Source organism: Dipteris shenzhenensis, chromosome 29 (assembly GCF_047967505.1).
Source record: "Dipteris shenzhenensis isolate YYH24624 ecotype China chromosome 29, Dip_SZ_1.0, whole genome shotgun sequence".
In the NCBI taxonomy this organism is placed as follows: domain Eukaryota; kingdom Viridiplantae; phylum Streptophyta; class Polypodiopsida; order Gleicheniales; family Dipteridaceae; genus Dipteris; species Dipteris shenzhenensis.
Window position 1 is genome coordinate 20178545 of NC_141624.1, and position 13580 is coordinate 20192124.

General features: G+C 44.5%; 1 protein-coding gene across 1 annotated transcript in view; it reads left to right on the forward strand.

The window, feature by feature from the left end:
* Positions 1-12954, forward strand: part of LOC147882555 (DENN (AEX-3) domain-containing protein) — a 129953-nt gene extending 116999 nt beyond the window's left edge. The window contains exons 17-18 of the mRNA XM_087400380.1: positions 11514-11579; positions 12402-12954. Coding sequence (XP_087256506.1) covers positions 11514-11579; positions 12402-12473 — 138 coding nt within the window. The 3' untranslated portion in view covers positions 12474-12954. The remainder of the gene's footprint in view (positions 1-11513; positions 11580-12401) is intronic.
* The last annotated feature ends 626 nt before the right edge of the window (positions 12955-13580 follow it).

A 13580-nucleotide genomic window follows, 5' to 3' on the forward strand; every position in this document is an offset into this window, starting at 1 on the left:
GCATGGCCCAATCTCCGACATAGAATCTGTCTAGTCTATCAAATAGACCATCCTGCGACAGAAACTGAGACTACCAGGAGACCTAGAGAACTTCAGCTCCCTCCAGGGGTCTCGACTGCAAATCGAGAAAATGAACTGCTCGTAGGTGCTTCTTTCCGAAGCCGGCATCTTGGAATAAGAAGCACCCCCGCGCTTCTCCTCCTCAAACTCGAGATTGTTGAAGTCACCTCCAACAATCCAGGAGTCCACATCCGGGAGAGATTCCGTCAACCGCCTCCAGAAGGTGGGTTGCTGCTGTCTGCAAGTTGGGGCACACACATTGAGAACCCCAATTCTGGAGCAACCCTCAAACCCATCCAAACTGCTCTGCCTGGGATGAGCTCGCCCTGATCATACACATCCGCTTCAACGGACTGGGACACCGAAATGAAAACCCCCCCACTCCTACCAACCGCGAGGGACCACACCTCAGGGCCTCTCCCTGGAAGAAGGGGCTGTCTACGTCGAACATCTACGGCTGAAAACATAGGCTCCTGGGTCAAGAGGAAGTCTACTATCCACCCAACCACTGCCCTTTGCAACTCTTGTTGAAGTAACAGATGCTGCATCCATTTACCAACCCTCCACGTTGCCTCACAAGCGAGGTAAACTCCCATCTTGGTGAACATAATTTTGGCGTCCGCCATGACCCGTAAGCCTCTGACAGGTACATTTAATGATTTTCTGATCTACCGTTTGTCCTCTTCAATTGCATCAGATATGATCTGTTTATTAGGGGTTGATGTGCCTTTCTTGACCACATCGTTCCATTCCAACATCTTTGCTTCTCCCTTGCTCATTTGTTGCTTGAGTTCAGCATGCTTCCCTTGCATCGTGGCCTGCATAGCTGCAATCTCTTCCCTGAGGTTGGCATTTTCTGCTTTGAGCTCTTCCATTGCCTTGCATGTCCCATCCAGGCCCTTCTTCATTCTTTGATTTGCTGCAGTCCAATCTCCAATTCATGCACTTTGTCCTAGAGGCTGGTCCTTGTGAGAAAGAGAGAGTGAGAGAGCAAGAGAGCTGAACGACTGTTCGCAATAGATGAAGTGAAGAAGTACAACAAAAGGGACTTAGACAAAACCTTATCCTTCACTAACCGTAGTTAGTGAACTAACTGTGGTTAGGGGGAAAAACCTCAAATGAGGGAAAAGTGCCTTTAACCTACTTATTACATTACATTGGCCACTGCTAGAATATAATAATAATTCTAACACCCCCGTGCAGTGTGAATGTCATGTACAAGGAAATGATCAATCTTCAAAAGGAGATAAGTTCAGGGCACTGCGAAATGCCTCAAACTTTTCACGTGGAAGTGCTTTGGTGAAGATGTCTGCAACATTGTCATGTGTTGACACATAGATCATACTGATCTCTCCTGCATGCAACTTCTCTCTGACATAGTGATAGTGAACCTCAATGTGCTTCGTGCGAGCATGAAACACAAGATTCTTTGCCACTGCTATAGCACTCTGACTATCAGTGAGAATCGGAGAAAGACTCTCCAATGAAAGATGAAGATCAGCAAACAAACGACGCAGCCAAACACATTCAACTGTCGCTGTGAAAGCTGCTAGTTGCTCATCGAATCTTCAATGAGGTCGAATGTGGATTTTGGTATGTTGGGCATACACATGAGACTTGTACTCAGCTTCACATGAGGAGGTAGCCACTATAGATTGTTTTTTGCTCAACCAAGAAATGCAAGCATGTCCTAGAAAGAAACAATTCCCACTTGTGGACTGCCTAGTATCATAGTCTCCAGCCCAATCTAAGTCACTGTAAACATGCATCTGCAAGTCACCCCCCCTGGGACACATCAAGCCAAAAGACTTTGTACCTTGTAAGTAATGAAAGATGCGTTTTACAGCCTGCCAATGCATAATCTTTGGGCTGTGCATATACCTGCTCACTTGAGAAACTGAAAACTGAATATCAGGTCGTGTATTGGAGAGATAAATGAGGCATCCAACAGCTTGGCTATAGAGTGTGACGTCAATTGATTCACCTGAATCATGCATTGTAAGCTTCAGCCCCGGCTCCATGGGAGTGGACATAGGCTTGCAATCATGCATGTTGAATCTGTCCAAGAGTTTTTGAACATACTTGGACTGAGACATAACAATGCCATGTTTCTCTTGAATAAACTGGATCCCCAAAAAGAAATGTAACAAGCCCAAGTCTAACATATCAAATGTAGCTTTCAATTGGACTTTGAAATCTGCAATTACTTCCTCATTTGATCCGGTGAGCAGCATGTCATCTACATAAAGAATGATGATCAAAATATCCCCCCCATCCTTCTTGATGTAGAGGGTGCTCTTAGTTGGACTATTGTGCAGCCCCTTGCTGGTAAGAAAGGCATCAATTTTGGCATACCATGCACGTGGGGCTTGTTTCAGCCCATACAAAGCTTTATTCAGCTTGCATACCTGATGTGCATTTCTTGAAATTTCAAAGCCCGGAGGTTGTTTGACATAAACCTCTTCCAATAGGTCTCCATTAAGGAAAGCTGTTTTAATGTCGAACTGATGAACATTTCATTCAAAATTTGCAGCCATTGCTATTACTGACCTGATGGTGGTCATTCTGGATGTAGGAGCAAAAGTCTCCTCATAATCTATGCCCTTTTTCTGAGCATATCCTTTTGCAACCAGCCTTGCCTTGTACCGATCGATGGACCCATCTGGCTTTCTTTTGACTTTGAAAACCCAACGTGTACCTATGGCATTCTTACCTGGTGGCGAATCCACGACATCCCAAGTCTGATTTTTATGAATGGACTGCAATTCATCGTGCATGGCATTCATCCAATGCACATTATCCTTTGCTTCTTCAAATGTCTTAGGCTCCTCCTCATCAAGAAGAGTACCTGCATAAGCTGATTCAACTGAAAGAGCCACCCCCATGTGCCTTACTGCACTACGAGTCGTGCCAGGCAATGGAGCCTCAAGCTTACTCTCCGTGAGAGTCTTAAGCAACCAATGCGGGACTGTTTTGGCTGTGTGTATCTCTTTAATTTCTTGCCTGACAACTTCATCCACACCCTGAGGTTGTACTAATTCAGCTGGGGGCTGAATTTGTATGTGTGGATCTGGTGGAGGTTGCTGTAAATTCTGAGTTTCAGCGGGGAAACCAAATGCTATAGGAAGCATCCCCTCAAACACATCATCTGAAGAGGTTGAAATTTGAAATTCAGCATGTGTATGTGCAGAATTTTCAAAGAATATAACATCTCTACTAACAAAAATCTTGCGTGTAGTAGGATTGTAGAGATGATAGCCTTCGCTTTGTGAACTATATTCCACAAAAATGCATTTGAGTGCCTTATTTGACAACTTGTGTTTGAACTCCACAGGCACATGGGCATATGCAACATAACCAAAAACTCTGAAATGGTCCACTGAAGGCTTTCTCCCATGCCATGCCTCATAGGGAGTGATTGTCTTCAAAGCCTTTGTAGGAGCCCGATTTAAAATATAGTTGGCACACATGAGGCCTTCCAACCAAAACCTGTGAGGCAACTTCTTACTTGTGAGCATGCATCTATCCATTTCCATGGCGGTACGACTTTTCTGCTCAGCTTTGGCATTCTGTTGAGGTGTAAGCCTCACTGTAAGCTAATGCATGATGCCTTTTTCTTTCAAAAATGTATCAAATTCATGAGACATATACTCCCCCCCTCGATCTGTTCGAAGTGTCTACACCTTGGTCCTGTCTCATTCTCAACCATAGCCACAAAGTGTTTGAAATGCATAAACACTTCTGATTTTGCCTTGAGACCATAGACCCAAGTGTAGTTGGTAAAGTCATCTATGAAGGTAACAAAATAGAGATAACCCCCAAAAGCAGATGTCCTCATGGGACCGCAGACATCACTGTGAATAAGCTGTAATTTTCGTGTAGCTTTCACTGCACCATCCTTTTTGAAGGGAAGTCTGTGCATTTTGCCAAGAATGCAGCCTTCACATGCATGAGGAGGAGGAGACTCCAAAGGAGGCAATGCATCAACCATATCATGCCTCTGAAGTGTCATTAAGCTGCCATAGTTCATGTGCCCATACCTGGCATGCCATAACTCCGCATTCTGCATTGCAGCAGTGGGAGTGCTAATTGGTAATGCAAGATGGGATCTTTTTTCATATAGATCAAGCTGAAAAAGACCCCAATACAAAGTGCCGGACAACATCAAAGGATAGTCATTTTCTTTGTCTCTGACTGCACACTTGTCATCATCGAAAACAACCTGAAATCCTCCTCTATTGAGTGAGGACACTGAAAGCAAATTCTTCTTTATCCCTGGCATATCCCTGGCACATAGAGTACATCTGAAATTCTGAAATCTGTGCCATCAGTAGATGTGAGAATAATGTCTCCCACTCCACACACTGAATAAGAAGAATTATTCGCACAAGTTACCTTCTTCTGGTGGGTGAAGAATGCAGAGTTACAAACAGACCCTTCTTGGAAGTGATGTGCTTTGAAGCACCATTGTCAAAATACCAAGTATGAAGTGTCTCATCAACACTAAAGGAGCATTCATCCTTTGAAGGATCGTAACTGCAAGTGAAGAAAGCATATGGGTCATGATCTTTAGTGGCTGTAATATCAGAACTACCCACTGAAAAATCTGAAGTGGAAGACAGAAATTCATAGTGCTCTTCAACCAAGTTGGCTGCAACATCTCCGCCATCATGAGAATGTGGAACTGATGCATCTGATACAACCATACCGGAATCCCAAAGGTATGCCAAACAACCAACTGTAAATGTCTGCCCACGAATACAAAATGCCCCAAATTTTAAAATGAAATTGAGCACAACTTGGGGCAGTTTGACAAAAGCCCCAAATTTTACAAAATGCTCAACTTCCTTCTCAAATCAGCTGCCCAAATTGAAATGTACAGTTGCTTGGAACTAGTCTGCTAAGAAAATCTGCTCCAAAACAAAATAATTGTACAGCAGATAATTGAACGGGCTGCTGTTGTACGGAAGTACAGCTGGTGCTGAATGGATGTACGGCTGCTACTGCTGCTGGAGGTGTACGGACGTACGACTGACTAACACACGACTGTATGGTTGGAGGTGTACGGACGTACGGTTGACTGACGGAGCTCTGTACGGCTGGCTGACGCAGGAGTGTACGGCCAGTCAGTGCAGGTACTGTACGGATGGTAGGTACGGACTGCACGTGTGGTTGTACGGCAAACTCGAAATCCGTACAGCGTACGGACGTTGTACGGCTGTTCACGGGCTGATGTACGATAGGCTGTATGGTTGGAGCTTCGTCGCTAGTACGGGCGTACGGACAGCAGCGTGGGCTGCTGTATGGCTGTACGGACGAACTACAAGCAAAAGGTATGAACTATACGGAAGAGCAGCGATGGTACTTGCAAGTCGTACGGACTGTACATCAGGTGTTGAGCAAAGAGCAGGGAGCTGTTTAGCTAGGAGCAGGGTCTTGCTGCTCTGATACCAAATGTGAGAAAGAGAGAGAGAGAGAGCAAGAGAGCTGAACGAGTGTTTGCAATAGATGAAGTGAAGAAGTACAACAAAAGGGAAAGGTTTTGTCTAAGTGACAAAACCTTATCCTTCACTAACCGTAGTTAGTGAACTAATTGTGGTTAGGGGGGAAAACCTCAAATGAGGGAAAAGTGCCCCTAACCTACTTATTACATTACATTGGTCACTGCTAGAATATAATAATAATTCTAATAGTCCTAACATTTTCCCATTCCCCTTTTTCTTTCTCTCATTCCTCTCTCTTGGTTTTCTCCTTCCTCCATTCGTCCTGCATCTTGTCCCCCTGTTTCTTCAAAGCCTTGTCCACAAGTTTTTTCTCAGCAAGCAGGGCCACATTTGTGGGCTATGCAGATTTTGTTGAGGCTGATAAGGACATTTTATGCATTCTGAGGGAGAGAGAGAGAGAGAGAGAGAGAGAGAGAGAGAGAGAGAGATGATATGATATGATTGGGTTAAAGTCCTCTTCAGACCCTTTAGAATATACGGGAATGGTGATCACTATCAACAAATAGTGATCTTTTACATCCGCTGAAATAGTTAGTACTTGTCGGGCTAGTTTGTGTCCTAGCTCAAGTACTTAGCTTCGGTGTTCCAAAACTTCTTTTAATAGCTTCCTAGGTTTATAGCTGGTAGATCCAACAGATTTTTGAGGCTGCCTCTGCTGTCATCATATCTTTTTCTGATATGTGCATAGGCACGGCATCTTAGGAGGGCATGCTACTCATTTTTCACCTCTTCGGTGGGGCAAATTTATCATGTTCTTTCTTCTCTTGGGACCCTTGGTCGTGTTCACCTTCCCTTCTCCACTTCCCAATATGTGAGCTGGTGCTCATTTTGCATATTAAATGTTTTTTGAACATGGGATATGTCTTCCCCAATATATTTTTGCATCCCATAGCTACCCATTGGATTCATTACCGGTTTATAGAACTGCATTTCCCCCCGTGGGTCTTGCCATAGTTTCTGTAGCATCTTTTGTGTCACTAGCTGTCTGATCTCAGAAGCATCCTCTGGTATATCAGCATCTGTTATACCTACAATTCCATTCATTTCTCCCTTCTCGGTGCTATTCAATGGTTTGTGTAGCTTCCAATGCCTTTTGAGGTATCGTGATGGCATCTATCTTCTCAACCTTATTTAGATGGTATGAGAGGTATCATGCCCATCTCAGCCAATAGGATGGGGCAGGGTGTCTGAGGCTTAACCTCTAAATCCCTTATGAGAAATCTTTATGTTGAAATTTATTCTGTTCCAGTAGGTCCTAGAGAGCCCGAAAGCCCATGCTAGACACCCATAAAGTATCATTGTTTGTACAAGAATGGTGTATAGGAACTTTCTCATTTCCCAATTCTATAGGTGTGCTTTTCTACACTTATTTACAAATCTCCTAGGATTCTTCTTTCTACACATGCATTCCACTTGTAGTTATCAGTAGATTCCAGTCCTAGATATTTATATGAGTTTACTGTTTCCAAAGGCTCCCCTTTGAAAGTGACATACAGTTTGTTTATTGGGAGTTCCAATCACCATGACCTTTGTTTTGGCTACCATGATTGTGCGGTATTTTTCTACCATTTTGGTTCCCACCCTTGTGGATCGGTAAATCTTTCTGAGTTGCCATTCGGGGGGGGTCCTTCTTCTAGGGACATATTCAAAATCTTGGTGACCATTTTCTTCGTCTTCTCTAACTGCAGCCCCCCCCCCCCCAAAACAAAACAAAAAACAAAAACAAAAACCCATCCCATGTGAGCATCTTTGCTACCAGCCCTTCTGTGTCTAGCGCCTTCCCATTTGCTAGCTTTTCCAGCCCCTTGCCTACGTCTTCTTCTGACTGAAAAATCATGATTTATTTTCTCCTCCCTCCGTTTCGACCGGGGGGGGGGGGAGAGAGAGAGAGACCAAAGGGTCTATGAGACTTGAAAAGCAAAAAACGATGAGGAGAATGGGTGGTGCTTGTAAGCGGGCATCTACACCCAAGACAAGGCCATCATGACCATATAAACACTAGAAATACTAGTGGTGACTACGGAGAGGATGGAGTTGGGATCGTGGTGTGGTGTCACTGTGATAGTCCTTTGGATGCTAGTGGAGGGGTCAAGCCCACGGGATATCTGGATGATTTTCGAGGTTGCGGTGGCCATAAACCTGTGATAGAGTGCTGCCAAGGATTAGTGACACAGAACTACCCTGACTTGCTCTAGATAGGTGATGATATGAAATGAGGGTACTCTGTGGAGAGTCAGCAAACTGTCAAGATAATGTTGTACAAAGCGCATCTCTACCTTGAGATCATATGGGATATCATCATGACCCATAGTATCTGACCCATAGTCTCTTGAAACCCAGCCAATCATCCTCTTTAAGGTATACTGTGAAAAACACCTACATTTAGGGTGATTGGTCGGACTAAAGAATCAAATAGATGTGACTTCGAGCAAGCATCTCCCAACCATGGGTGCGGGGTTCTGCTTGGGGGCCCTACTAATCCTTGGCCTTTGCATTTTGCAGCTTCTTGATGGCCTCTTTAGGCGCACTGTGGTAAAGAGTGTGGGAGTAGTGGGATGGGGCATGTCTTCTAAGTTCGGCATGGGTTGGTTAGGAATGTCATGTAGTGTCTTTCCAAAGATTAGTCGTCCTGGAGGAGCCACTGTGATCTCCTTTCCAAGAGCTTCACCCAAAATTCTTGGAGTTGCTATAGTACAATACTCAAGAGTTCTAGTTTGTGATGGATAAGGAACTATTGCTTCTTATGCCACACTAAACATTGGTACTAAGTGGAAGGATGGGCTAGAAGAAAATGCTATATGGAAAGTGCAAGCAAAACTTGAGAAGGGGAAAGGATTGCCATGTCACCTACAATCATGTGATGGTGACAATACCCTTGATTGGTGATGTCACACCATAGGAACTAGACCTAGAAGCATTGGATCTTTGGGTAGATTTATTGCACAAAGCTAGCATATGAGTGCTAAACATGTCCTTGGGGTGAGAGTTAAATAGAAATATAGGGGTACCTCATGAAGAGATAGAGGGTTACCCACTCCTAGGATTGGTGTTAAGTAACCAATGGGCCTAGCGGGGTGTGACATGACAGCCACCTTGCATTTCATAGCTGTGTCCAATGTGGGAGAAGGGAGGAATTGAGGAGGGGCTTCCCTTATGCAAAGATTTGGAGGGGAACTTGAGTGGTTGCTTATCTAGGTCTAGTTTTCTTATGTGAGTTAGGGAACTAGCGTGATGTAGCTATCAGTGTGATGCAGCAATAAGGGTGCCTCTTATGGGACGAGAGCGTGTTGCTGGGCATGTGTCCAATCTCTTGCTGATCTGAGATTTCTGGAGAACCAGCTCATGGCTCACCGTAGGCTCTGCTCCCAGTCGCATGCGCGTGCGCGCGCGCGCGCGCGAGAGAGAGAGAGAGAGAGAGAGAGAGAGAGAGAGAGAGAGAGAGATGTATTAACATCCGCGGAAGGCCCGTGAGAGAGAGAGAGAGAGAGAGAGAGAGAGAGAGAGAGAGAGAGATGTATTAACATCCGCGGAAGGTCTCACGGGCCTATGGGACAAGGTACAAAGTACACCAAAAAGGATAATCTCATACAAGCCTCAGTGGGCTGGAGCAAGGGGTGTGCTAAGGCCCTTGCTGAGTGCTAAGATTGTTAAACTGATAAATTGATAACTCTACAAAGCTCAATAGCTCGAGCGAAATCAGATATAACTAAGAGATTAGAAACTACTTGAGAGCTGTAGCATGTTGAGAGCTGAGAATCAAGCTCAGACGCCAAAGCCCGGCACCGTGGTGGCTCATCTATGAGCGGTGAAAATGTCTCGGATCTAGGTCCGTCGGGCTGTATCATGCTATGGTGGCAGAGGGGGACGTGGTCTTCTCGATCTTTGAAACCACTAGGCTATGTTCAGAGTTACCCCTCGCCTCAGGCATTCTCCCATGAGGAAAGCTGTGATAGGACGAACCTCAAGTGTGCTCTGGTCACTCTCCGTGCTACAGGTAGTCTCTGTGTCCCTCTCTCAGTAATCCAAGCTGCCTGCATGCTAGCTATCTCCTCCACCTCCATCCCGATGTGTCCTGGAGCTGATTCAAATGTATAGAAGTATGTGACATGTCATTGTGTTGTATCAGCCTCTCTGCCTTGTGGTCTGATTGCCTCTTCCTGCTCTCTAATCTGTCGTAGTATCCCTGTGTCAGCGCATCTCAAGTAGCTATAGGCCAATGCAGACCTGGTCTTGGAAGTGGATCAATTGTGAGAGTGGTTCGAAGCCGCTCCCCTCCTAATAGAGACAATGGTATCGTCCCCTGATCTCATAATAGGCTGGGCAATAACATATGGAATGCTCCTCTGTCTCAGTAACTCCTAGTGTGCAAAACATACATATCCGTTGCTCCCTGGGTATACTTGCTCCTCTCCCCGTCTTGATCCTCGGACTGATGAGATGAAACATGCATCTATCCAATGGCAATCCTCAGTGCATGTGAAACTCCTCTGTCCTCGAGATACTGGGGTCTGATGATGAATCCCTCCTTCTATACTCTCAGGAAGTGGTCGCTTTAGAACTGAGACTTGGTGGGGAGCTCCTAGTCCCTCCCCCCAAGTCCGAGACGTATGGAGCTGAAGGAGATCTCATCGTATGACACGATTGATCTCATCTCGCGTGATCGACTTAGGCGGTGCGTCCATGCTGTACTTAAAAGGGGGGATCCTGCCCATCTGAATACCGTGCCTGGTAAACCATGTGGATATCTGTGCATACCATGTGTCTGCTCCACTTTCTGCTGGTCGTCTAGATGACTCCAAGGCCAGTCTCGGTAATCTCCATCAAGGCAAGTCCTAGACTTTGTGGATGAAAGTCATTGTCCAACAGATGGCATGAATCTGTACGGGAGTCATGGCGAACTCTGTCTGTACTATCTCACGTGGAACTGAGGGCTTAGTAGCCGCTCGAATTTCGTCCACTTGGTCTTCAGTAAGTCACACTCCCAAAAGGGTGCTGCATACATGGCCGTCGGTCGCACTAGTGTGTCGAAGAGCTAGCTCTTCGTTGGTGGGTCCTGAAAGTGTGCCTAGAAAGCATTGTCTCTCTAGTTGCACCAAAGCACCCTGTCCTCGTGTGAGTCGTGCGTGGGCTACATGGGTCATCGTGAAAAGGGGTCCTGTGAAGACTGCTCCCAGATATGTGTAGGACTGCACTATCTCCACTGGCTCATCACGATAGGTGAAGCTGAGTTGACGAGTCACTGCATGTGAATAACCTTGGTCTTCTGAAAGCTGACTGTCAAGTCTCTCTCTCTGCAAAACACCTCTAGGGCCTCCAGATGTCTCTGCAGTCCTTCCGCTAAGGATGATATGAGGACTATGTCATCAGCGTATAGCAATGTTTATATCATGAGGCCACCCAATAGTGAACCCTCGCTTCCTAGGTGATCTATAAAAGATGTGATCTCATCGATGTAGAGTCCAAAGAGGGTCGGTGAGAGTGGAAAGCCCTACTTCACTCCAATCGTGCTCTCGACCTAGTCCGATAGATCATCTGGAGCACGTACTCTGCCTGTGTGACTGACTCATATAAGCTCACCACACCCCAAATCAGTGTCTCTGGAATCTGCATCTCCTGTAGTCTCCTGATCATGCGGGAATGTGGGACCGTTTCAAAGGCGAGAGAGAGAGAGAGAGAGAGAGAGAGAGAGAGAGAGAGAGATGCTTTCATATCCAAACTTTCTGGTTGCGCCACCTTTTTTATTTCTGCAATGCATTTTGTTGCTTTGTGGTACATAGACTGCCAGAAATGAAGCTTTTATTGAATCATAATTTAAATTGTGGGTTTCTGAGTAAGCAGATATCTGTGAATAGGAAATGCTTTCCCTGTAAAAGGTGTATGTGTCAGTGCACTCTGTTCAGAGTATTTGTATCATGATATACCATCTTAACCTTGGAAATTGCATTTCAGGTGTCCTTGCTTCTAAAAGAAAGCTTTGTTGAGGACTTTGAAACCAAGGACCATCCTTTCATGAAGGTAATCAACTCGATATACTCCTATTAGCTGCTGAACTTTTGATTAGACAAGGAGAGCCCTTTTAACATATTTTGCCAATGCTCCTTATAAGGAGCATATATGATGGGGAGTTGCAATTACACACAAACTGTTTTTTGCAGTCACGTGATAAGCTAACCAGTCTGCTTTCTATATATATATGTATACACATATATATATAGAAAGCAGACTGGTTAGCTTATCACGTGCCTGCAAAAAACAGCATGCATACATACACACACACACACACACACACACACACACACACACACAGAGAGAGAGAGAGAGAGAGAGAGAGAGAGAGAGAGAGAGGCTGATGTCAGTCAGCTCCATGTGTGTGTGTGTGTGTGTGTGTGTTTTTGTTACAAGAGACTCCATGGGTCTTTAGAAACCCGGTATAACTGCTTATGCTTGGGCACTGATGATGACATAAATGTTGCTTTGCTTGCTAAGTATGTCTCCCTTTTGTTTTTCAAAAAAATTTGTTACCTCGTTTTTCTTCTCTTTCATTTTCTCTTTTATTTTCTTTGTAGAATTTCGGACTTTAGAACACCGAAGAAACTAAATTTGTATGATTTGATGTATTCTAGTCTTACAAAGGTGTTTGTGTGTGTGTGTGTGTGTGTGTGTATAGAGAGAGAGAGGGTGCGTGGGGCGGGGCAGTGGGGGGCTGATGCAAGGCTGTTCCATTGCTAGATGTTGACTGCATTGAGAATGCCTAGGTTTCTTTCTAGCTCAATACATTTAAAGGGCCACAATGTTCGCAGTTTATTTGTCTAAGAATGCCTTTTGGTTTGTGAGCAGCTTTTTGTAGACACACAACTCTTTTCAGTGCATACTGACGCCGTGCTCTCGTTCATTGAGAGTGATTCATGACAAATGTATTCTGACTTGTACACTATCAAGGGAAGCAGTTTCCTCCATACAGGAAGAGTGAGTCTACCAAGGGTAAATAGTCAACACTGTTGATTTCCAGTGTCAACCTTTACCACGAAGTATAGTCTTTGGTATAGTCCAATTATTTCTAGTCCCAATTCAAACCTGTAGGTGTAAAATTAGATTCAAAATATAATCTCAGGTGGTTATAGATCCAAAATCCACAATACCTGTAATACCAACTTATTGGTTGGTGATGTCAAAACAGCATGGTGTCCTTTCCCTTGGAGAAAATTTTTACCAGAGCGGCAAGCCCCAATGTTGGCTATATTCCTGTAATTTTATTCTTGAAGGTTATGTATATGAAACAAAAGGATTGGTTGGTGCTTGAATTGCTGTAAATGCTTTACCCTTGTGAAATGGGCAGTGGATGCTATTATGCTAGTTTCTGAAAAGTAGGTAATCATTTTTTCTTCTTACATTCAGGCTTTTAGTGTATATCAGAACAATATCATCGTATTTGTTAATTCACTACACGAGGCTATTCATTATGTTCAGAAATTATTGGAGGGGTTATGGATGCTTTATTGTTGACTTTGGTGCATTCATGTATTAGGTAGTAGCATCCGAGTCTTCCAGAAGGGAAGAATACCTATCCTGAAAAGATTATATTTGATAAGCAGGTTGAGGTTGCACTACTTATATTTGAAAAATCAACTTACTGCAATGATTACTTAATCAATCACCCCCTAAGGGCTTTGTTTGTATCAGGGACAGGTCTATACTCGTTTTTTCAAACATCTTGATGTCAACAGAAAAAAAGAGCCCAGGTGACAGCGTTCATTAACATTTTATGCAAATTAGATAGCTTTTTGGGAAGAGATCCAGTGGGATCGCTTTGAGTTACTCAATCACCTCATCCCAATTGCTTCGCTAGGTTTGAGGAGGGCTTATGTTATATCCCAAGCGAAACCGTGTTAACTGGTGACTTACCTATGGGTCAGGGGAGACCCTAGTGGGTGGAGTTGGGAGGCTAGGTGATTAATCTAACTAGAGTTATCCTGGACTTCTCCACAACCAACCCTTGTCAAGAAGAAGGGGCAGACT